The sequence below is a fragment of the Anser brachyrhynchus genome (assembly GCF_964034855.1).
Source record: "Anser brachyrhynchus genome assembly, chromosome: 4".
Taxonomy (NCBI): Eukaryota; Metazoa; Chordata; class Aves; order Anseriformes; family Anatidae; genus Anser; species Anser brachyrhynchus.
Window position 1 is genome coordinate 9,714,084 of NC_137698.1, and position 24,560 is coordinate 9,738,643.

The 24,560-nt window shown below is 49.0% G+C and overlaps 2 protein-coding genes across 14 annotated transcripts in view; both read right to left on the reverse strand.

Annotated features, from left to right (window-relative positions):
- Positions 1–3,309: 3,309 nt before the first annotated feature.
- ATOH1 (atonal bHLH transcription factor 1) lies at positions 3,310–5,117 on the reverse strand. The gene has a single exon (XM_080589986.1). It carries the CDS (start codon positions 4,890–4,892, stop codon positions 3,927–3,929), a length of 966 nt encoding a protein of 321 aa, XP_080446112.1. The 5' UTR covers positions 4,893–5,117; the 3' UTR covers positions 3,310–3,926.
- Positions 5,118–17,362: 12,245 nt separating this feature from the next.
- The window catches only part of GRID2 (glutamate ionotropic receptor delta type subunit 2), an 800,504-nt gene continuing 793,306 nt past the window's right edge, over positions 17,363–24,560 (reverse strand). For all 13 annotated transcript variants that reach the window (XM_080592187.1, XM_080592186.1, XM_080592181.1 and 10 more), the window contains 2 exons: positions 22,319–22,559; positions 17,363–18,442 (listed from right to left, as the gene is read on the reverse strand). In XM_080592187.1, the coding sequence (XP_080448313.1) occupies positions 18,020–18,442; positions 22,319–22,559 (664 nt within the window). In that variant the 3' untranslated portion in view covers positions 17,363–18,019. The remainder of the gene's footprint in view (positions 18,443–22,318; positions 22,560–24,560) is intronic.

The following is a 24,560-nucleotide window of genomic DNA, read 5'->3' on the forward strand; positions in this document are numbered from 1 at the left end:
AAAAAGAAAAAGAAAAAGAAAAGGGAAAAGGAAAAGAAAAGGGAAAAGAAAAAGGAAAAAAAAGGAAAAAAAAGGGAAAGGAAAAGGAAAAGGAAAAGGAAAAGGAAAAGGAAAAGGAAAAAGGAAAAGGAAAAGGAAAAGGAAAAGAAAAAGAAAAAGAAAAAGAAAAAGAAAAAGAAAAAGAAAAAGAAAAAGAAAAAGAAAAAGAAAAAGAAAGGGAAAGGGAAAGGGAAAAGAGAAAGAAAAAGTGAAAAGGTAAAAGAGAAATGGAAAGGAAAAGGGAAGGAAAAAGGAAAAGGAAAAGGTGAAAGAAAAAGAAAAAAGAAAAAGAAGAAAATGAAAATGGAAATGAAAAGGGAAAGGAAAAGGGAAGGAAAGGAAAGGAAAGGAAAGGAAAGGAAAGGAAAGGAAAGGAAAGGAAAGGAAAGGAAAGGAAAGGAAAAGGAAAGGAAGGAAAGGAAAGGAAAGGAAAGGAAAGGAAAGGAAAGGAAAGGAAAGGAAAGGAAAGGAAAGGAAAGGAAAGGAAAGGAAAGGAAAGAAAGGAAAGGAAAGGAAAGGAAAGGAAAGGAAAGGAAAGGAAAGGAAAGGAAAGGAAAGGAAAAAGAGAAAGAAAGAGGAAAGAAAAGAGGAAAGGAAAAGAGAAAAGAAAAGAGAAAAGAAAAGAGAAAAGAAAAGAGAGAAAAGAAAAGAGAAAGAGAGAACGAGGAAAGAAGTGGGGGGTGAAATGCAAAATCTCTGCAAGCAGCAGCAGGGATTTGCCCTCCCAGCCCCAAACCTCGCGCTCCCTGGCAGAGGGGACACAAACACCCCCGGTGACCACCGAGCGGGGGGCAAAAACGAGCCGGGGCGCTGCAGGAGGGGGCTGGGGGGGGGGGGAGTGTCCGGGAGGCTGCCCCGTCCCGTCCCGGCTGCTGCACGGGGAGGGCAGAAAGCCCCTGACACGTCCTGGCTGGGCTCCCGAAAGCATCCCCTGCCTTCTGATAGCGCTTCGGGAGAGGCAGCCTGCAAGTGGCCAAAACCGAGGGAACCGCGCTCGTCGCAGCCGCCGCCGCACGCCCTCAGCTCCCCGGGGGGGGGGGGGGGGGGGGGGGGCGCAGCTCTGCAGAAGGACTTTTTGGGGGGCTCCCCCCCGACAAACGAGTCCCCGATGTGTGGTGTGGAGGGGGGCAGCTTTCCGTCGGCAGCCCCCAGCTCCGCAGCGGGGCCAGCAGGGGGGTGCCCGGGATGGGGAAGGGTGGCGGGGGCTCTGCTGGCCCCGGGGGGGGGGGCCACCACCGGCTGACATTCCTGCGGGGGGGACGGCAGCGACCTGGCGGCTCAGCGCCGGCTTTGCAGCAGGTGCAAGACCCGAGCATCCCCGGAGGGTGCAGCCGGGGCTCTGCCGCTCGTCCCCACGCGTGTGCGACCCCCCCTCCAATCCCTTTTTGTGTCCCCCCCCCCCCCCCGCCTTCCATCGGCTGCGGCTCCCCCCCGGGTGTGCCCGGCCGTGCCCCGGCGTGCTGCTGCTGCCGGCCGCCACCCGCGCTGCTGTCGGGGCGGGGGGGGGGAGCGGGGCGGGGGGCTTGAATGCTGGCTGTTGTTGCTCGGCCGGGGCTGGGGAGGGGGGGGGGGGGGGTCGGCAGACGAGGCGGGGGGGGGGGGGGGGCACGGCGGAGCTCCCCGCGGGTGCGCAGCCCCCTGGGGGGGCCGCCTGAAAAGCCGCGGCGCTCACCAGCTGACAACGCGTGCTCCGCTCCAGACACGGCGCACCGCGGCCGGGACCGCGGCCAGCCCCAAATCCACCCCCCTCCTCCTCCTTACAGCCCCCCCCCCCCCCCGACCCCCCCTCATTGTCCGCCCCTTCGCATTGTCCGCCCCGCTCTAATTAAGAAACGCTGCCTTCCCCCCCCCCCACCCCCCTTCCCCTTTCCCCTCCCCGGGGGGCCAGAGGTTGAGCAAACAGCAGCCGGCGCGCTGCGAAAAGGCAGCGAGGAGCTCCGGGCACCGCGCTGCGAAAGGGGAACCCCCCCCCCACTTCGTCCCCTGTCCCCCGTGTGTCCCCCACCGCCACCACCGCCGTGGGGGGGGGACACACACGGCCCCCGCTGCCCCCCACGCGTGTCCGGCGGGACACGGGCTCACGCACAAAGGCGACCGCCTCCCCCGGAGGATACGGAGTGCGCAGCCAAAATTTAACGCTCGGGTAGTTGCGCTGTTTTCAAAGAAAAGCCCCTAAAAAAAAAAAAAAGAATGAAAAAAAAAAAAAGCGCTAAAACCCCACAAAGCCAGGGCCCGGCGGGGCCGGTGCGCGTCCCCGCTCTTGTTCCAAACTTTGCGCTCGTCCGTGCAAAACAAACACTGTCGCGGGCCTCAATAAAGCGATTTATCCATCTTCATTACTTAAAGAAATGTTGTCTCTTTGTTTGTTTGGGAGATATTAAGCATGCTTAGCTTGCAACACATAGTTGATTCCTTCGCTAGTATCTTGGATACTTGGATCCGACTTTGGAAGGTAGAAGCTAATTGCTAATAATGGAGAGAAAGAACCAGCCAGCATAGCGGGAGTGGCCTGGCATATGGGGAATGAGCAGCCTGAAATACTCAATATTCAAGTTTCCAAAATATTAATGAGATTATAGCAACCTGCAGCTATACGTTACAGCTTGTTAACGGAGCGAGGGGGGGCGGGAGGGGGGGCTGCCAAGCGGTTGTTATGCAAACTCTATGGCTGAACCTGAAAATGGAAATGCGGCCGGGTATCTCTTTCAAAGTGTTAAAAAAAAAAAAAAAAAAGAAAGAAAAAAAAAAAAGACCCTCAGACAACGAAAGCTCCGCCGTGGCCGCGAGGACCCACTGCGCTCAGCGGCCAGGGCGAGAGGGACCCGCTGCGGGCGGCGGGGGGGCCCCTTCCCGACCCGTCTGCGCTCCCCAAATTGCGCCCCCGCCTCGTTGGGAAACGAAACGAACCCAAAGTAGCTAAAAACGGGCTAAAACCCCCAAGCTTTCCCGGCGGGTCGGGAGGGAAGGAAGGGACGGTTCGGGAGGGAGGTGACCCCGGGGCTGAACTTTTCACCCGGCGGGACCGGCCCCCGCCCGGCCGGCACGGGGTTATCGCGGGGCAGGTGCGCGGCGCTGGCACCTGCGGGGACCGGCACGGCTCGGCACGGCTCGGCTCGGCTCCCCTCTCCCCCAAAAATCCTGCAGCGAGACCCGCTCCCCCGCCCCGAGCCCCCCCGGTTTCCCAGCCCGCGGCTCCGGGGACCCCCCTGTGTCTTTGGTGGGGAGGCTTGGCCGGGAAGGGGAGGTGACCCAACATCTCTTCGGTTTGTGTTTTTGTTCGTTTTTTTTTTTTATTTGATCTCGAAAAATAATAATAATACATAAAACAATGGCAGCTGGCTGGGCTAAAATTAAAACAAACGATTCTTGTCGTAGAAAAGTTTTGTTAAAAAAAAAAAAAAGGCAGAAACAGTAGCAAACACTCCGTAATAAATAAGTTTCCTAATACCACAAAAGCAAAATAAAACGGGGCATGGAAGTTTGACACGACAAAACCGTTTTTCGTTTCTCAGGGCGCGCGTTGGGGCGCGGCGGCCGGCCGGAGCGCGGCTCCCCGGCTGGCGGCCGGGAGCCGTCCCCTTGCAGCCGCAGGATAAAGTGCTTGCGCCGGGATCCCCCCGACGGCGGGCAGGAGAAGCCGCCTGCCCCCGCTCATTGCGGGACGGGACCGCACGGGGGGCGCTGGGGAGGTCGCTGCGTGCGGCTGGGCGTTGCGGGAGGCGCCGGCGGCGGCTTCTCGGCACTGGGAGCTCTACGGGCGGTAGCTAGACATCGGAATTAAAGTACAAACGCGGACGGGGCGGGTGCGCCGCCCAAGAGGAGCCCTTCCCGGGGCGCCCCGCGGGGCCGCCGGCGGCCGAGTCCGTGCCGGGGCGGGCGGCAGCGCCCTAGCTGGCCTCGTCCGAGTCACTGTAGTGCGAGCGGGGCGAGAACTCCCCGTCGCTCCGGTGGGAGCGCGGCGACGCCTTGCTCCTCTCCTGCTGCTGCTGGTGCTGCTGGTGGTGCTGCTGGTGGTGGCCGGGCTGCGGCACGAGGAGCGCTGGGGACGGCGCTTTGGGTCCCAGCAGGGCGCTCTCCGGGAAGGACGGGAAGCGCAGCGGGTCGAGCGGCACCGGGAAGCCCCCCGCGGCCGGCGGCGGGGGGAAGCGAGTCCTGCCGTGCCCGTGGCCGTGGCCGTGGCCGTGGGGGGGCGGCCCGGACGGCGGCGGCCCCGGCATCGCGGCCCCGTCCGCGGCGCAGGGCGGCTCGAAGGGGGCCCCGCGGGGCTCCGCCTTGCCCGGCGGCGGCTCGGTGGCGGTGGCTGTGGCGGCGGCGGCGGCCGTGGGGCCGTGCAGCAGCTCGGCCAGGGCGCTGATGTAGATCTGCGCCATCTGCAGCGTCTCGTACTTGGAGAGCTTCTTGTCGTTGTTGAAGGAGGGGATGACATTGCGCAGCTGGTCGAAGGCGTGGTTCAGCCCGTGCATCCGCCGCCGCTCCCGCGCGTTGGCCGCCAGCCGCCGCTGCTTCTGCACGCCGCTCACCTGCGGGCGGACACCGGCACCGCCGCCGCCGCCGCCACCGCCCCGCGGCCGCCCGCCGCCCGCCGCCCCCCGCGCCCCGCCGGGGCTGCTCCCCTCCTGCCCTGCTGCCGCCCGCGGCCGCCCCGCCGCCGCCTCGTCCTCCTCCTCCTCCTCCTCCTCCCGCAGGCAGCGCGGCGAGGCGGCCACGCGCGCGGCGCAGCACACGCCCAGCCAGCCGGGGGCGAAGCCGCAGCCGGGCGCCTCCAGACCCGCTCCCAGCCCCAGCAGCGGCTCCGCTGCCACCGCCGCTTCCCGGCCGCCCTCGGCCCACTCGGCGGCCCGCGGCAGGCTCATGGCGACGACGCCTCAGCGCGAGCCCATGGAGGTGGTGGTGGTGGGGGGGGGGGGCAGGCACCGGCGACCGTCGGGCGACCGTCGGGACCGACGGCTGGGCGGCGGTTGGCAGCGCGCTCGCCCCGCTGCCGCCCCGCGCGTGGCGCCCGCCCGCCCGTCTCCGGTGTCGGCCGCGCGCCGCGCCCCCCTTTAAGGCGGCGGCGGCACGCGCCGGGGTCCCGTCCCGCGCACGGCCCCCGCGCGCCCCTTCCCTCGCGCCCGCCCTCGCGCCGGTCGCGTGTCGGGGCGGCCAATGGCGCGGGGCGGGGAGGGGCGGGGGGAGGCGGCACGCGCGGCGCCTGACGGAGCCTCACGGAGCGCGGCCGCCGTGTGCCGCCCCCCCCCCCCCGCCCGGCCCCACGGGGCCGCCGCCTGACGGGAACCGGCCCCGAGCCGCCCCTCCGGGCTCCGTCCCCCCGGGAGGGGCGGGAGGTGGCCCCCGGAGCGCCTCCCGCAGACGGCGGGGTGGTTTCGGGCGGGCGAGGCTGGCTTTCTGTGGGGTTTCCGTGAGGCGAGGCGGCGGGGAGCTGCCGTGCCCTCTCGGCTCGCGATCACTCCGAGGCAACGCCGCCGGCTTTTTTTATTTCTTTTCATTTTTACCATGGTGGGGCGGCCTCCTGGCACGACCAGAGCTCGCTGTGGGGGCTCGCTCCTCTCCACACAGCCCCGCGGGGACTTGGAGGCCAAGTCCCAGTTCGCCTGCGAGGGGGCACCCACGAGGGAAGGGCTGTCCTCGCCTCCTCCTGTGAGACAACGTCTGTCACTGGCAGCCGCGCCGCTCCCTGCACACGCAGACACCCGCTGCAGGCACGCTCGGAGTCAAAGTCAATGGCAAAGGGGTGGTTTGTGCCGGTGCCGGGCTCAGCTCCGCTCCCCCAGGATAAGATAAATGTAAGCGGTGAAGAACTCCTGGGGCTGGCTGAGCTCATTTTGTATTCAGCGCTGCCCGGCCCTTTTCTCTCCCCTTTCTCCCTCTCTTTGTATGTTCAAGCCTACTTGAGTTTCTTTTTTTCCTTTTGTAGGAGTTGGTTCTTTTGAAGCGGTTCGAGGCACGCCCTGCCGCAAAGGGAACTTCACGGGAGTCGGAAACACAAGCACACCGGTCTGAAACGCTTACTGTACAATAGCAGGAATGTAGGAAGCCTTGGAAATGAAGCTGCCCTCTCTCAGAAAAGTGTCAAAGCTTTCAGAGGAAAACAAACTGGACGGATCCCCGTATCTTTATGCAGATTTCCCTCCACCCCCCCCCCGGCCGGTTTAGGCAGCAACATGGGGTCAGGCACATAGATGTGGTACAGAAAAACAGGTTACAAAAGGGGGGGGGGGGGGGGGAAGGAGCAGGGGGGAGGGAGAGACTTGCAAAAAAAAGCCTCCTCTATCATTACAGCCAGAGACACTTTCAAAGCACACAAAGCACGTGGGTCAGCCCTCAGCTTAATTGTACTCAACAGTCTAATTACTCATTCAATCACGTTTCAAGATCAGCAGGCTGCTCGGCAGGCATCGCCACAGATTAGGAAGTATCTCATTCCTGCCTTGCCCCACTTTCTCCACGCATCTCCTCCCTTCCCTTCAAAAAAGCCAGGAGAACCCTCTCCATGCCACTCCTGGCCCGGTGAGCTGGTCTTTGGGCAGTTCAGTGCACAAGCAGGTAGAGAGCACATCCTCAGCGTCACCGACCAAAGTTACGAACCTCAACCGCAGCCTGCACAGGTCTCCAGCACTGGGATGGCAAACCCAATCCAGATCTCACGAACCCACATCTGTGGTGAGCTGCAGCAAATACGTAAAGACACTGCCCAGCCTGATGGTTTTTGGCCTCACCTGCTGCATCATTGGAACAGTCACCCAACAAAGTTTTAATTGTCACATTATTCCGAACACGTGAGCTTAAAGCAGATCAGGGTCCAAGAAGTCCCTCCAAAGACTCCCACTACGATCAGCACATGGTGCTTTACTTTCAAATGTGTTTTAAATATGAATCAGAAGCGACGACTGTGAGGAACACAAAAGCCCAGGTACCCAGCCCATCACTGCAGCCTCCAACGCTTGTGAAACCTGCCCTTTTTCCGCTTGCTTTTCACCCATAGGTAACGAGGACAACGCTGCCACCGACGCAGACATGCCCCAGGTCTGCAAAGCAATCTTCCTGGGTGGATCACTGCAAAATGTCATCCGCTTTGAGTATGTGAGCACCCACAAAAGTAATTCCTGCTTCCTGGTGACATTTGTCCCCATAAAGATCTGGGGCAGAACCACACTCGGGGCCTAATCTGCCCCCAAGAGACGTGCAAAGCATTGTTCAACAATACTTGCCTACCCCCTGGGGCCACTGTACAGCATAATGAATTCAGCTTCATCACATATTTGGAAATCTTATCTGGAGAATTCATACCTATGTACACTTTGCCCCTTTATTTAAGATGCTATAACTGTTGCTGAGAATTTAATTTATGCTAATATTTTTAAAATAAACTGCTTTCTATTCATGGAAGTATCACTAATGATTTTCTTTCAATCACTGTTTTAAACACTTTCTGGCATTGAAACTGCTTGGCAAGGAATTTCCTCGAAAGCTGCTAAAGGCCTTCAGTCCTTGCAAAGTCTCTGAGAGTTGAGACACTTAGCTGTGGGACTCGTTCATAACAGGCCTCCAGAAAACCAAACCAAACCACAAAGCACCATCACACAGGCATTTTCAGGAGCTCTTTCCCTAGGTGGTTTGGAAGGAAGCAAGTGCTCGCTGCCTGCCCTAAGCTCAGAGCCTGGCCACGGCGATGCAGAGAGCTGCATTTGCTTGGTTTTGTGCTTCTGACAGTAACTGCAACAGGTGGAGACCGTCAGGCCAGCTCCCGGATTAGGGTCTGCGTTACGGAGTACACGCCAGAACTAAGCGCTGGGGGAAGAAGAGGGAATGGCTTCAGAAAAATTATACCCTGCACAGCATTGGAAGGTTTTTGTTGTGATGAAAAAATGCTTTAATGCAATAAAAGCACTAGTATCAGGCCCAAGGGATATGTTTGCGTCACAGGCTTTATACCTCTGCATAAATTGATTTAACTTTTTATAACTCTATTTCCTCATATCTTTAATAGCGATCTTATTCCAGATTTAGTTTGCTTGCCCTCTGCAGCAGCAAGAACTTTGCTGGGCCTGTGTGCGCTCACACACGATACCCACAAGTCCGTATCTCAGTCACTTAAAATGAGCAACAACAAAACAACTGTCTCCCGCTTAAGACACCGCATGTAGAAAGTGTTTTAAAAACTGCTGTCTAGCATGCTGCTACTTAATACATTTTACTAAATCCCTTAACCAAGAAAATGACCACTGCCACCAAGTTTTAGTATAAGAACAACGCTTCCATCTGGTTTAAGATACAAGAATTAATATCCATCCATCCATCCATCCATCCATCCATCCATCCATCCATCCATCCATCCATCGAGACAACATATTCCCTTCAAGTTACATCTGGTCAGCTCCAGTTGCTCTCAGTGGATCTTGCACAAGAGCAAAGGGAATGTAAGTACTTCAGATTTCTAGGCACAGAATTGCTGGCATAGATTTGTTGTTGTTGTTACTGTTAAGTGATTGCCAGAGCATTCTCCCTTTGTAGGCTTAACCATTGCACAGAGAATAGTTATAAAGATCTGCTCTGGGAAAAGAGTAGAACAATAGGGTTGGACTATAAAGTAAAATTTAGCTTGCAGACGCTCTGTGGAATAGTGGTAACGTATTTCAGTGGAGAAGTGGGAAAAAATAACAGTTGACATGTCAGCAAGAGGAAAAAAAAAGAAGAATCTGGCATCTTATGTCTGCATTTCACTTCACCAACAGCGTTACCAGAGCAGTAACCTGGGAACGCAGGGGGCTGCTCGAGTCGTACAGGGCCTTGGATAAGGGGTCCCCATATCCAGGCACTTCCAGTACCCACAAAACTGCTGGCACATTTGGAGTCATGGAAGCAAAAATAACACAAAGAAGAGCAGTCCCTCTAAGGGACAAAAACAAGTGAACAGATACACGCGGGTGCTGATCAATACTTACATCAGTCCCCCAGATTACAGAGTATTTCCCCACAAAAGGAAACACCTGTCAGCCAAGAAGAACCTACCTCTCCATCCACAGGAGGTCCTCAGCCAACTCTGTTAATCCCTGACAGCAAAGAGGTGTCCAGGAACAAGTTTCCAGCACTGTGCAGCTCCAACTCAATGTTCAGAAGGCACTGGTGGGAATGGCTGTGAAAACCAGCCCCTCTGAATGACGCCTTCATCTGTCTACTGCCTGTTAAATTAGCATGCCTTGAGTCTTAAGAATTTTTACATACTTGTTAATAAAGTAGAACTAGGATACTAGTTGTACTAGTTCTTTTTCACTACGTGTCCAGTCTGACAACTGACCGCCTCGGCAGAGCGTTGCTTGCAGTACGTGCCATGGATGGTCTCATCACTCGTGTTCAGAGACAGAGATGCTCGGTGACAGTCCTTGAGCTCGTGCGAAGCGGTTCTCCTGTGTCAAGGCTCCCAAAACCCTCTCTGTGGCAAGACCTGTCCCTCTGGCATAGCCTGGAGTTGCAGTTCTGTTTGCCCTGAAGCTGGAGAAAGGCTTGCTATATGGCTCGTGGGCACTGTTATTCCCAGGATGTTTTCAACTTTGTAAAAGGTTCAGGAGTTCCCACGGGGAGAGGACTACCTGGTGTCCCACCCGCAGCGTGCGAGACCCATGTCAAGGCCAGACACAGCCGGTGGCCTGCTGGGGCCAGGCACCTGCGAGCTGTCACCAGTTGCCCCCAGTTTCCACTGGGCTAGCTGTAGAGTGCTTGCAGCCCACGTAGCAAACTGTATACGGGTCACAGAAACGTGCGGTGTGAGACCCTGCGTGGCTTAGCTGTGGAGGGAGGGAAGGCACAAGCACCATCCAAGGCAGCACGGGAACACCACGCAGCAACAAGTGCTTTGCCAAACAAAACCCGCGCACTGCCACACACCCCTCGATGCCCTGCTAGGAGAGCACAAGTGAGAACGGCAGGATTTAAGTGAAAATCGTGGAAGCGATTACGCTTTCCCCGTGTGAGGGCAGCGGGGGCTCCTGCCTGGCACACGGCGCCTCACCTCGAGCCTGGGCGCCGCCGCCAGCCCCGAGCTCGGTCCCTGCCCGGCCCCGTCCCCCGCAGCCCCCCGGGCGGGTTGTGCGGCCCGGGGCCGTCCCCCTGCGCACAACAGGTTGGATATTGTAGGTGCGGGTTATTAAAGTGTCCCCGGCACAATGGCGGTCTGTGTCCCATTCGCCACGCTTGGGCTCCCCTTTGCAAAGCGCACACAAGAGGTGACACGCCGCTGGCCCCCGCCATTATCCCGCCGGCATAGCGGCGCGGGCCGCCCGGTCTCCCGGGAAATGGCGCTGCGCGGACGCCCGGCGGCACCGGCGGGGACACCGCGGCCGCGCACGGCTCCCGCCCGGCTCCCGCACGGCGCCCGGGGCCGGCCCCGGCCCTCAGCAGGGCCCGGGCGGTGCCGCAGCGACACCCGCTGGGCGGCGGGGGAAGCGGCGGCGGAGCCGTGACGGGAGCCCTGCTCAGCCCCGGTTCCCCCGAGGGGCCGGCTGGCAGCCATGGGGAGCGGCCGCGGCTGAGGAAGGTCCCAGGGTGATGTCCCTGAGACAGCCCGGCCTGGACGTGCTGCTAGGGCACGAGGGAAAATTGAGCCCCTTCAGCCTGTTGCTGCTTTTGTATAAAGGTTTACCGGATCTCAGGCAAAACCCTGTGAGGGAAAAGCGTCCAGCTAGGTGTTGCACGTAGCGAGCAGTCTCGTGGGGTTTGGGGCTTCCAGCTACAGCAACCGAGTGCTGTAATAGTGTGTTTCAACCCCCCCCCCCCCCCCCCCCCCTTTATTTTTTTAAGTGGTCAGCACACACTTGGGAAGATGAAGGGAGATACATACACGAAACCACTGTGCCAGCTGCTTTCTTCCACAGCTTCAATCTATGAAACAGGAATTTGCACACGTACTCCAAGTTAACTTCTACTTGTGCTCCATGTTAAGCCCAGCAAATGGCTACATACCACAGTATACCACGACTATATACCACAGTAATAATGACCTGCCAGCACCAGATGTGAGTTTGAGAAGGAAAGCTGCTTGTATGTGCCAATATTTATGGAATAAGTATTTAGAAATACTTACGCAAATCAGTTTTCCCTTTCTAAACCACTCTAACAGGCCTAACGTAGATTTGAGTAGGCCTGCGTTTGTCGGATAATGCAACAAGCCTTTACTGCTGAAGACTGCCTGAATGGATTTGTTAAAAGTCAGCGTTACAGGTGTATGACCTCTCCTTGTACCCATCTTTCACCTCAGTGTAGGAAGAACAAAGCTCCCGGTGTCCCATATCAGCTGTACCTTCGGTATTGCAGCTATCCTTGCAGGATTTTTTTTTTTAGATCATGTGAAGTGTTTTTTTGGGAACTCCGTTCTTTGAGGGAAGAGGGTGGGGAAAAGTGAGAAGAGAACATCACCTGCCATCCCCCAGATCTGCAGAGATACGAAACCAATCCAAGCAACGGCAGAAATGGCTCAGAGAGGCCGGTAAAAGCTGGAGCAAGACAGGCCACCTCAGTGCTGCCTAAGCGCTGTTTCATAAAGCGGCACGTCTTTCTACTACACTACATCAGTTCCTTGCGGTGGGTACCATCACGCTGCAGAGACTTTTCCTTAAAATTGGGTCAGAGTGTGGGAATAGCAAGCAACCTCATCATGAGCATTGATCACAGTATTTGCTTGCTTTCTCCCATTGCCGTGCGTAAGCAAAAGGATTAATTAGTAACAACACAGGTCAATGGTGATTGCTCCTACTGTGGTCCGCAGCAAAGAGCCTTGCACAGGGAATATTCAAAACCAAACCAGACCGGCCCACAGTGCATTTGGAAAAGCATGTCCATGACCAGTGGGGAAGAAAAGCCATCTTACCCACAATGGCAGGGCTGTGATGCGCTCACAGAGCTGCCTGCTCCCCCCTTTTTTGTTTTATTTCCAGCAGGCACATTACATTTACTGCCTCCACACCAGGCTACCAGGCAAAATGCTTGCAGCAGCGCCTTCTGCCTGCCGCTGGGGGGGTCCCTCTGCAATCGAGGAAGGGGCATAAGCAGCACCTCTGAGCCTTTTCCCCACCTGAATCCACCTTTTGCTGCCACTCAATTTCCTGCTTGTAGAAGGTGCAAGCAAGCAGCTGAAACACAGCTTGCCCAGCCGCAGAGCACTTACCTGGAGGGCTGTAATGCCAAGAGGGTAGAGGGCTGCAAAAGCAAACCTGCCTGTTACACATCTGCACGGGCTGTGCCTGAGCCTCCAGAAGCCAAGTTATTTTGCTGTCACACTGGCTGCAGCATGGGCCAGAAGAATCAGGAAAGCACCTGCAGCTCTGTGATTGCTTGGGGAGCTCAGTGACTGCCTAATGAAGGCCAGGCATGTGCCCCCCACCCTTCCTTTATTAATTAACAAGTTTATCTTAAACTCCCTTTCTTTCTTTATTTGTATCTTGAGGGAGGTGGTGGTCAGACTTGTGATGACTGATAGTTGGAGTATTCCCTGCTCCAAACTGGTGATGTAGCAGCACAACATGGGATAAGGGGTTGCTGTGGGATGTCAAAAAAATGAACAGCTTTATTCGCAACACTATCAAATCCAGCTACCAGGCATCGTCACAATGCAATTAAAGCTGCTTTTAAAATATATATATATATTATTATTATTATTTATTATTATTAGTAGCAGGCCACAGCACTCTCTTGTACTAACCTGGAGACTGGCTTGATTGGCTTTCAGAGGTCTCATACCTTGCTCTCATCCCCCCTCCTCTGCCCCCATTGCCCTCGCCACCTTGGTGCTGATCAGGAAGGTACTGCAAATCGCTTTGTAGTCATTAATGCCACCATAGGCAGCTCTTTCTGTGAATGAACCCTCAGTTGCTCAGTCTGGCATGGCCAAAGCGTGTCCAAATTATTGAAATACTTCCAGGTTTATTTTGTCCACACGCTCACCTCCCCCCCCCCCCCCCCCCCCCCTTTTGTTTTAAGAGGCCAGAATTGATCTGAAAAATGGTGTCTGCCCTGTGAACGGGACAACCATTGCCTCTTCCCACTTCCAGCCCACGTGGGTGGTGCAAAACTCTCCTTGGTTCCCTGCTTTCCTCTCTTTTCTCTTCCTTCCCTGAGGAATCAGGGAGGAAGGTTTTTATTTTCCCCCTTACAGCAGTGAGCTGTTTCTGAGAAGCTGGGTTCTTGCTTCTGTCTCAAATTTCCTGTGTGACCTGGAGCCCTATAGTTAATTACTTTAGAAGTCAGTATTCTGGCTGTAATATTTTTGTTCCTTCTGATGAATGTTATAGAAATAAATTCTGTAGTACATACAAAGTGTCATACCGCTGTGATGAATGGGAGAGGGGGGGCAGATTTTGAAAATCTTGACAGATAGTAAATTTATTTTTATAACTCTGCCTCTTGAAAGGTAATTCTTAATAAAATTCATGTCTCCTGTAATTTTTTAGGGTGTCTGTGAGGGTTTTTATGGTTAGGAATTCATTAGGCCATGAATCACTTTACCTGCACTCATCTTCCTCGGGAGGCTTTGACTTTTGGCTTCATGCACAGTGCCATGTATGAGACATGACAAGCTGGTAGGGTGATGAGGTGATGAGTTTGCAGTTGCCCCCTGGTCCTGGTGTGTGGTGTGAATGCATGTATTCACAGCCTCATGCTTACCCAAAAGATTTTCTATGACTCATTCTTAGGAGCAGATACTTGATTTTGACATTTATTTCAAAACAGCTCCACAGGATAAAGAGGAAACACAGCTATCTGGGCCGAGGGAAAAATGGGTAAAGCCGGGCTGTGTTGGTACGACACCTTCGTTGTTTCGGAGACTGTTATTTCATCACCTACAACAACGAGTGTGCACATGGGAAGCTCTTTTACTTTTCAACCCATCACCTTTGTGAAATTTATTCTTATACTTATCAAACTTATCCAGCATGCCTTGCAACCCAGCCGCAGTGGGTGTGCCAGCACAGAAAAGGCATCCTTACATTACTTCGCAGCATCCCATGCTAGTGTGGCAGGAAGAGAAAACATTTCTTAAAAATCTAACATATTTAGGGAAACCTATATTTAAAGCACTTTGTTTTGCCAAGACAGAAGGGAAACCCCTGAGATGTTGGCTCAGATCACGCCACGGCTGACAGCTGTAATCATTCACTTGATTGCCACAGCAGGACAAGTTTTTATCTCCAGGTAGTGAACTGTGGGTCAATAGAGTGACCTGACCAAGTGAGTCACTGAAACCAGATTAATATGCTCTCTGCTGCTGCTTGCTTTTCCGCATGTAGCTGGTACATCAAAGTGGTTGTTACACTGGAATCACCAGGCAAACAATTCATATTTATATACATCCGGCTGGTATTACCAGTGGATCTACTGCAGCAGTAAAGCTTGACAGTCTTTAACACTGTACTTTTACTTCACTGGCTTCGTATTTGAAGACAGGGAGGAGAAATGTCACAGAGTTCTCCTTAACGCAGCCTCTTATGAAGGTTAAATAGGCTGTGGCTCTTCATAGGTGTGATTGTGAGCACAAGTGACAGGGACAACACCCATGTTAAATGCAAACTGAATGACCTGTCATGCCCGAAGTACAGCACTTCCCAAGAAGTCACGGTGACTTTACAGGTCAGGAATACCCCAAAACTAAGGACCCCAATCATGCAAGTGTTTTGCAGACTACATGAATCCCCACTAGACATATTGTAATATGCCTGTAGCATCCTGTTGCTGGGCATTTAGTGCCTGTTGACATACATGCCTATTGCCACTAGTGCATAGATACCTTTAAATTTTATTCTCAAGTCACTTTCAATAAGCTAATTTCCTTTAGAATTTTATGTTAACCTGTCTTCATTTTTTTTTTCTAATGTAGCAATGAATTGAGAACTCCTTCCACTGTGTTTTTTGAAATTATTAACAGAGATTCCAACATCCTCTCTCATGAATGCCTGCTGAACTTAATAGACAACGGTAAGAATTCAGGTATTACTCAGTTAATGACACATACTGAATGTGAAAAGCCAACAGACAAACAAATGGATGCTGAAAGTTAAATCATCATGACTTGCTATTGCGGTACATCCTGCAGGAATTACTAATGACTAGGACAGTAGGTTTAACACGTTAAAAATCCTTATGGATTGAGAAGGTCATAATGAAATACAGGCTAAATAGTCTCATATTAAAACTTTCATCACATATAAGAGCAGAATATGCCTAGTGTCATAGCAAACTAACTTCTGTGTAAATAGAGATAGCAGAATGTAATTCTGTAAAACTAACGTCCTTGTTCCAAGAACATTCTTAGATTACACCAAAAAGGACAGAGATAAGGCGCAGTATTTCCAAAAATCATGTCCCTTACACGTCTGTGCCAATGAATTCTAAAATCATTCTCTATGATGCTACGTTTCTGAATTCCAATTTCAAGTGTAATTAACACAGATCTTGGTGATTTTCATGTGCTCACTACACAGGAAATAATGAGACGAATAGATGGCGATGGTGGTGTAACTTGCTGTAAAAGCTGTTTGTAGTCGATGTGGGTGTTTTTTTTCTTTCTTTCTTTTTAAATCTTTATTTATTTATTTATTTTTCCAGCCAGTGAATTGTGCAGCAATTTCTGGTATGGCAAAAACATTCAGGGGCAGACACCTGCCACAGATGGAAAATCTCACAGTACTCAGCATTTAAGCAGGAGAAAACGCAAGTTTAGAAAACAATTTTATTAGACAAATTATTTAGACAAATTATACACAGAAAGCTCTGCCACTTGTAACTGAGGCCTCCAAAAAGTGTTTTGTGTATCTGTATAATAGGCAACACATCAAAATAGGCCTATTTTAAATATCGTACATGGTTAACATTTTTTTTTTATAGCTAAAATCACTGCAACATCTGGTATGTCCCTATGTAGCTTGTTGGAAAGAAATTTTCTTTTTTTTTTATTTTAATTTTTGCTCAGAGGTGTGGATGAGTTCATGAATGTTACAAGGGGGAAGCAAGTTGTGCATGCTTTTAGACACTTGCTACCCTGGAAACAAAATGGCCTTTTGCACAATAAGAATTTGTTCTGCCTTACACAGTAGACAATATTTGAAGATTTAGTACAAAAAACAGTGACAGTACAAGATGCTCCCCCAGAACAGAATTAGCGTCAAAATAGAATAGATTTGAAGAATATACCTTTTAATTTATCCTAAAGCAAATCACATAGGCTGATTCATATTAATCCTAGCCAAAGAATGAGTTAGGTTAAAATAAGTGTACGGTTGCATTAAAAACCAAACCAAACCAAAAAAAAAAATAATAAAACAAAACAAACAAAAATGAAACCTCACAGGATAAACTGCTTGCTTTCTACTTAACTGCATCTTTAGTTTTAAGGATTACAAATTGAAAGCTCTTCCTACATTTCTAACAGGTAACAGTGTTACTTTAAAAAGCTGGTGCCAAAACAGGCACTGGTTCTGCTCTCACTGCTGTTCTTTCTCTTGTTCTATACAGTTGGCACTAATGTAAAAAGTATGTAGCTCCTCTAAATCTAACTTAACATACAAAGGGTTAAAATGAGCGCCTGTTCATATATATTTTTCCCCTTCAAACAATATGTAATTATAATTAAGGCCACATCAGTATTTCTCAAGGGCTTTTTCTCCACTAACACCATTATTACATCGATCAACTGTACTGACTTAGAAAATAATTTATTAACCTTTGATCTAAGTTTAAACTTCTCCAGAGCTGTATTAGTTGCTCACGAGTGTGGTATACCTAAGAGAGTGTTCCATTTTAATTAATGTAAAGTAAAATTATCAAGGTTAGCCTTATAGAATGCTCAATAGCCAATGCAAAACCTAATCAAACGCGTTACATCTAGGTACAAACATTAAATTGTCCTGGATGTTCTAATAAAAAAGTATAAAATATGCTCTGTTGGCAAACAACGCAAGTCAGAATAACATTAAAGCAACCTGTCTTTTCTAAATGAAAAGACCCCCTGCACTGTACATCTTTCCTGTATACAACACATTTTTACTAAAGCTTTATTAAATGAATTGCAATAGCAACGGCTGCCATTTTATAGCTATATATACATGTATATATATATACATACCTGTGTGTATATATGTATATATATATATGTATGAGATACTAATTTATTTAACACAACAGAGGCTTCTGCCATATGATACAGTTTACTGTACATAAGAAAAACTTTTAACACTGTACAATCACATAAAGGTCATATGCACTGTTGCAGTGCAAAAGTAGATTTAACTGTAGTCTTTACTGGCATAGTAATGGCTTTTTGTAATCCTACAAAATTGCATTCTTGTATTATGGGGCCTGAAAGGTCTTTTAACTTTTTTTTTTTTAATTTTTGTCTTTTTTTTGCCTTTTTTTATACTTTTTTTTTTTTTTTCTTTTAAATCGCAGGGTTTGCCTTTGGTCCACAGTTAAAAGGACACACAGCAGTGGAGCACTGACCGGATGCAGCAGAATACATGTAAAGGACTTAAGTTATTGCAATTATAGTAAAAAAAGGCGGTGCAGGAGGAGGAGCGAATGCCCTTCTTTAAAGTAATCCTCAGGGTTTTTTATGCATTAATCACTACACGTTTTCTATATTTAAGTATATGAAAAGCCTGAAGTAACCGAAACCTAATGTGGTGATAAACCAAAGAATAAGTGACTCAAGTAGTAAAGATAATAAAGGGAGAAAGAGGAGGAGACCAGGCGGAGAAAGCAGAGAAGAGGAAGAGTTGTTACGAATAATCCTGATTCTTTTCTTAAATAAAATAAAGGAAAAAAAAAAAAGAAAACAAAGGAAACAAACAAATTAAAAAACCCTCAAAAGCAAAAACAAACAAACAAACAAAAAGGAAAAAAATAAAAAGGTTACATCCATGTTAGTCCCACAATATTACAGCTGCTCCTTGCAAAGGGAGTCCTAAAAAAGAAAGAGTGAAGAAACTTGGTCTGATGCTCATATGGAGGTGCCTCGGTCTGGATCACTACCGAGATTCAGCCCCAGAGTAGGAGTTGGTTGGTAAGGGATGGATGACATTGTTTTGATGGGGCTTCTGAAAAAGCCACCGTTAGGTGCTCTGTGCCTGAAGGGGCCAGTTCGGTGCTCAGGTACGTTGCCGAAGGAGAAGCCAGAAGCGGCCTTAGCAGACAGTGTGCGGCTCAGCGTCTGGATCTGTTCTGGTATGAAGGTGGTTGTTGTGATGTGAGTGTTTCTGAAGTCACTGATTTGCTCCAGTGCTTGACGGGTGGGCAAAGTGTCAATGTCCAGCGGGGTCAAGTCAATCGACGACGTGGAGAACTGTTTATGGGGACTGTCGTCATCTGTGCAGAGGCTGTTCACGCGCCTGTGGAGGTGCTCCAGATCGATTTCCTTGTCATCCTGGGGAAGGAGAAGAACAAGATGTACCACTCACTACTGCCATCTCTTTTGCAGGATTGAAGTTTCACAGTGCAATCAGAACCGCTCGGTAAACACAATACACACTTACTAAAGCTTCATCTTAGCTGTGGACAGCTCTAACACCACCAGCAAACACCCCCACCTCCCGAAGCTGGATGGGCTAAAACAAACCCAGGCAGACCCTTCTTCCACAGCTACCTTCAAGCCCTGAATATGAATGACAAAACTCCAAGTGCTACCAGCAGCTTTCTTTGTACAGTGAAAATAGAGCTTCATCTCAGATGTCTGGGTTAATGCCAGCTCTTAAACGCTGCAGTGATGGCTACATTTCAGTGTCAAAATGGGAGGCTCTCAAGGACCAGACTGCCGTCTTCATCAGCGTTCATTCTCTCAGGGCTTAAGGAAGGGCTAAAACTTCTCAGATTGATTTTTGCTTTTAAATTACAAATTGTGGTGCAGAAAAGCTGAACTTCCAGACCCAAATCCAAGCACTGGTGACTCATTGACATCACGCAGGAAGAAGTACACCAGATAATTTTAAATTGTGATGCCAAAGAAGGGATTAATTCTCTCCTTACCTACAAAGAAGCAATGCCATCAATTCAGATGGAATTATGCTGCTGTGGGTGAGAAGGCTGCCTGGTGTATTCATTATAATACAGCATCACTCCTCTCTTACCTCTCTCCTTTTTCCTTCTTAAATCTCTCCCCCAAGAGAACTCAATTGAAGAGGCTTGTTCGTTATAATTGAGAATTTAAATGCATGAGAATTAAAAAAAGAGGAGAACGTCCTGGGTGACCCAGTAAATCACCTGTATTGTACATATATATTTCTACTGAACTGCAAAGCTTAATTCAAAGTGGCATTACGTATACACATATAAGGGATATTCCCTCAGTCTAGGTAGCGCAGCTCATTCAGAACAAAAATCGGTTCCAACTAACCTGAACATTTACCTTAATCTCTGTGAAATCTACTGGCTCTTCCAGGCCACTAGAAATATCTCACACTCTAGGACCTCACAGAGGACAATAGGGCGGCCGATAGATGTGCACTGATGACTTCCAGACTCGATTACTGCAATTCAATGACTGGCTTGATCCAGAGCTCATTGAATCGATCGCAAAACTCCTAGTATACAGAATGGGCTTTAGGTCCCTCCTTTGTCTAGGGATGAAGTCAAGCACTCTGAAAAAGTCCACCTAGAACAAACTGCAGGAGTTCATCTGCTTAGCAAAACGGATCACCAAATATTTGCACTGGTACCACACCGAATACAAAGCCCGACTCAAGGGAGAGTGAGGGACCAGCTCCCGTCTGGGATCTTACCCTCCAAGGGCAGGGACAGGGAGACAAACTGGGGGGGGAAAGGGGTGGGGAACGGGCAACAGGGCTCTCCCAGGGTCTGGATGATGGCTTTGGAAACAAATCTGATCACAGAGGCTTTGAGCTCATCATGGGAGGGAAAAAATGCAGTGCTAGTTTCTCGGGCTTAGCTTTCTGTCTATAGTTTATTCACATGTGGACATAGACATGGATGCACATAACAACCACACAGGTGACACCAAAACCAAACGCATTCACCAAAAGCTCTCTCCTAAAATCTTTGGAGCTACATATGGATGCAGAAGAACTGGGGCCACGTGGGCATCTAAAGAAATATACAGAGGCTCCGTCAGCACATGCAAGTCATGACTATGTCTCTAAGGGACAGTCCTTATTTTTACATATTATTATTATTTTATAATTTTGAAAAGCATACAAACACCGTAATTTCAAATGCCAATTTGAATTTAATTACTTCTGAGCCTCTGTAAGTTATTCAGAATATTCCTCATTCTTCTCTTACCGAGATGCATTTGGGGCTAGGGTCAGACCAGTAAAAATATATAAGCGGTGATATTCTCCCATGCTTAGCCCACAACCCGATCTCCACCCAATCGATACACCAAAATGAGACCCACTCACAGTAAGATTGTGCACATCTCCATAATATGATCTTTCCTCTTCTCTCTTGTGTGATCAGTAGTGAAATATTCAGCAGTTTTCACATTTAAATTATCATCAGGCTTCAGAGTCAACATCCCATTGAGATTACTGGGGCAGTTCATACTTCTCTCAGAGCTACCGTTTAAGGCTGTCTGCAGACTCAGGCAGACATCATTGAATGGATTACTTCTGGTACGCGACTGAAATGTTATCTTCGCAACCATAAGACAATTTTTTTTCAGTATAAATGCTTGCATTCTGGAGCACAAGATGGCAGCCACCAGGAAAAAGGGTTGGCTTGCTGACCACAAACTGGCCCAATCTGACCCCCGATTCGGGACTAGTGGCCTGGAAGAGCCAATGGATTTCATGGAAGCTAAAATGAATTTTAAGAAAGTTAGTTAAGATGTATTTCTTTGCTGAATGACCCCCACATCCAGGGTAGCGGGGGCATTCAGCACATATGTCCATGTTAAATTATTTTTTTTGAGCCAAGCTTTTCAGTGGAGCTTTGAGATACAATTTTAAAAGCTAAGCTGATGAATACGTGGCAAAGATCAAGGAGGCCAAATTACACCATTTGAGAAATTTAAATGGGACATCTTATAATTATATAAAATATCAGGTTTTTTTTTCCTTTTCCTTTGATATTAATTATTATGTTTTGCACCAAATAAATATGAAGTATGACATTCTGAAAGTCTGGGTAAACAGCAGTATTGTAAATTTTAGTTTTTTGATAATTTACCAGTTGAAACTAGATGGTTCCCATTCCTGAGAAAGCCAATTAAAGGACTAGAGATTCTTTTTGTTTTTAATAACGGTCTGGTCCAGATCTTTAACAGAAAAAGCTTGGGAATTAAAGCAGGCAAGAAAAGATTAAAAGTATTCTAATATCAGTGCCAATGCTGTCTAATTAGGTAGCATAATTAGTCCTGCCTGATTACACAGCATTAGATTAGCAGGAATAAACACAATGGAGAAACTGCAGAGAAGGTGAGACCACTGCACGCAAATTAACAGGAATACCCCACAACAAGCATCTAAGCTACACAAAATAGCTATAATTGATAGCACTATATTATAGCTCATATTTAGGTTCACCTTTGGGCATCTCTGCCAAGTATACTTTAATAACTTTTATTTTTTGCTAGTGGAAATGGCTGGTAAAACAACAGGTGGATTGCCACGGGAAGGAGTGCATTACACATGCAGGTGTGAAACCAAACTCATCTCTGGTGTGAAATGACACACGTCCCCCACTCTCTGTCCAAGATTTTCTAAAACAAGTCTGTAATAGATTTCAGAAACAAGTCTGGCCTGAATCTGAAAAATCTAAAGAACTCTTGCTTCCCCGGACTTCAGGTTAAATAATGAGAACCGAAGTTTGTGGAAGTCCCAAGAGGTTAACAGTTCTGAAAATCAGGACAAGCTTATTTAAGAAGCTAACTGCTGATTAAAGGGCTAAGCTCTGAAAGTCTATTTTGAAAGACTCAGCCATCGAGCTTAGGGGATATATTTTGCAAGAAAAAGACAAGAAGCCTCTGAACTTACTGGTGAGGATTAGCTCTCACCAATGGGAATAATGCACCAAATGTTGATGTACTAATAATGTATTATTCTACTAGTAAAGGTTGTGTTTTACTCAGAATATTTATACATCACCAATATACATTTTTTTTCCTTCAAGTTTCTCTAGAAAGAATACCTAAAGAGATTTTGAGGAACGTTTACCTTAAAAATTAGGAAGTTAAGGACTATTTTCTGATTTTTCCCCCACCCTCTCTAAAGGCAATAATCCAAATTCAAGGCAATAATCTTTAGGGTGCATGAAAATTTCCCACGAGAAACGGAGGGTCTAATACCTCTTTTGACGGAACCCGGGAGCCTTTCCTTTTATTCCACCATGTTTCCAACATTGCAATGAAACAGGATAGGACAATCCCAGCTGCAAGGATGCAGAAAACACCTGCAAAGCTTTTTATGTCCAGGGCGCCTCCTTTCTGTTTGGTATCCACAGATGAGTAAAGATCACATTGACCGTTCTTTGGCCACCACTTATGCTTCAGTATGTCCATGTCGCCGTTCTGCTGCAGCTCCAAAATCCTAGAGGAGAAACCACAGAGTCAGGGGTTACACTGGGGGGGCACCTAGTGCGAGGGCACAAAGCTGTAACCCGACTACTTGCAACCCTCGTGTACGTCTGGGAAGGCCAAGCTGCTGAGGAATCCAGACAGACTGAGTTAGCAGAAAAGAAAGCTTGAATATGAGGTTGCCTGTAAGACTGAGCATATGGACATCCATGCTCCCCTCTAGATGCACAAAAGAACCCACAAGTCTCTCATTCTTTTTAGAACCTTAGTGAAAATGCTTTAGTTAGTACATTTTATTTTCTTAACTGGCTTTTACTACAGACCATAGCAATCTTTTGTTGTGTGTGAGATATTTAAAAATATGCATTTTGCATTTTAATAGTTGGAGAAGAGATATTTCATAGAATCATAGAATATCCAAGTTGGAAGAGACCCACAAGGATCATCAAGTCCAACTCCTGGGTCCCCAAAAGACCACCCCAAAATATATGAACAAATCAGACCATGTGTCTAAGAGCATTGTCCAAACAATTCATGAATTCTGGCAGGCTCAGTGCCATGACCACTTCCCTGGGGAGCCTGTCCCAGGGCCTGACCACCCTCTCGGTGAAGAACCTTTTCCTGATACCCAGCCTGAACGGCCCCTGTCACAGCTTCAAGCCATTCCCTCGGGGAAAATACAGTTCAGATATACTGCAGGATACGTTATCTTATTGTAAACTGATCATTATCTGATTACCTACCTGCTGCTTTGGAAAGAGTGTAGAGCAGTATCACATTAGTTGCACTCAGCGAAGACCTAAACTAATCTTGCTCGACAGGAGTATGCAATCTGTTGGCAAGCAATTTCCATGGGAAGGCTCATTGCTGTGGAACTCATCCTTGCACCCACACACCCAGCCTGCTGCTGAATATTTGCTGGGCAGATTGCAAGGCCTACATATTTTGCTAGACTTCCTTGGGGGTGAGTGGTTTGAGAAACGAAAACTGTGCTTGGAAGATTTTCATATTTGGTTAATTTGTTAATCTCAATAAATCCTTAAGGAGAGATCTCTAAAAACATCCAGAAGTGCCTAGAGTAGCAGCTGGATGCTTCTGGTTACTCAAAATTAAAAAAAAAAATAAATCAATCATTACATTTAAAAAGAGTAAAACAAAATGAATATTTTCCTTCATGTAATAAATTTGCTTTTCATTTCAGTGTTGGAAAGCAAACAATCACTTGTGCAATCATTTGACACAGCATGCAAAAAATCCAAGTGCACACAATCCAGCAAAGGTCTGGGACGCTCCTACCAGAAACTGTACCACACCAGAGGAGAGGCTGTCCCACTGACTGATGGCTGCCATAACTGATCAGTGCAGTGGTCTTCCTCAACCTCAGAAAAATACAGTATTGCAGAAGGGAATTGAAATGCACCTCGGAAGTAAAAAGAACAACTGCTCTATACAGATATCATTCAATCTTTCCTTCCGTTTGAACATGTGGGCTTGTTAATAAAGACTTCAGATTTGTTATGGCACATCCAAATGTCTGAATGCTTACACTGTGGTCCTACCAGGAGTGGGAGACTTCACGCAGCTGTGTTTAAACCCCAGCACAGCTCTGGAGTGAGTTTTTTCATCCTGCCTAGGAGTATGTCCCATGACTGAGAGCCCAGCCAGTTCAGGGTGAGCTGCTTGTCCATCTCTGTGCTGTACCAAAGGGAACAGTGCCTTTCTAGGGTCCTGAGAACCAGAGGTGCCAAAAGCACCTTGTTCAACTAACTTTGTGTTTATAAGAAGCAGGACAACTTGTGTGCAGTGCCTGCTGGCAGTACACTGCTGAAGGGCCCAAGCCCTGGAGACTGGAGAACAAGGTGAGAGTTGTATGGGCTTTTGAACAGCCCAGAAACCCAAAGCCAACCTGGAGAAGTCCCATCCTGGAGCTTCCAAAGGAGGCAGGGATCAGCCAAGGACTGGAAGACTCTCCGTTCTGCTTCAAGGGACAGATTAGATGCTGTATGACAGCCAC

Excerpts from the sequence above, each read along its gene's own strand:
- ATOH1 (XM_080589986.1), bottom strand. The coding sequence starts at position 4,892 with ATGAGCCTGCCGCGGGCCGCCGAGTGGGCCGAGGGCGGCCGGGAAGCG.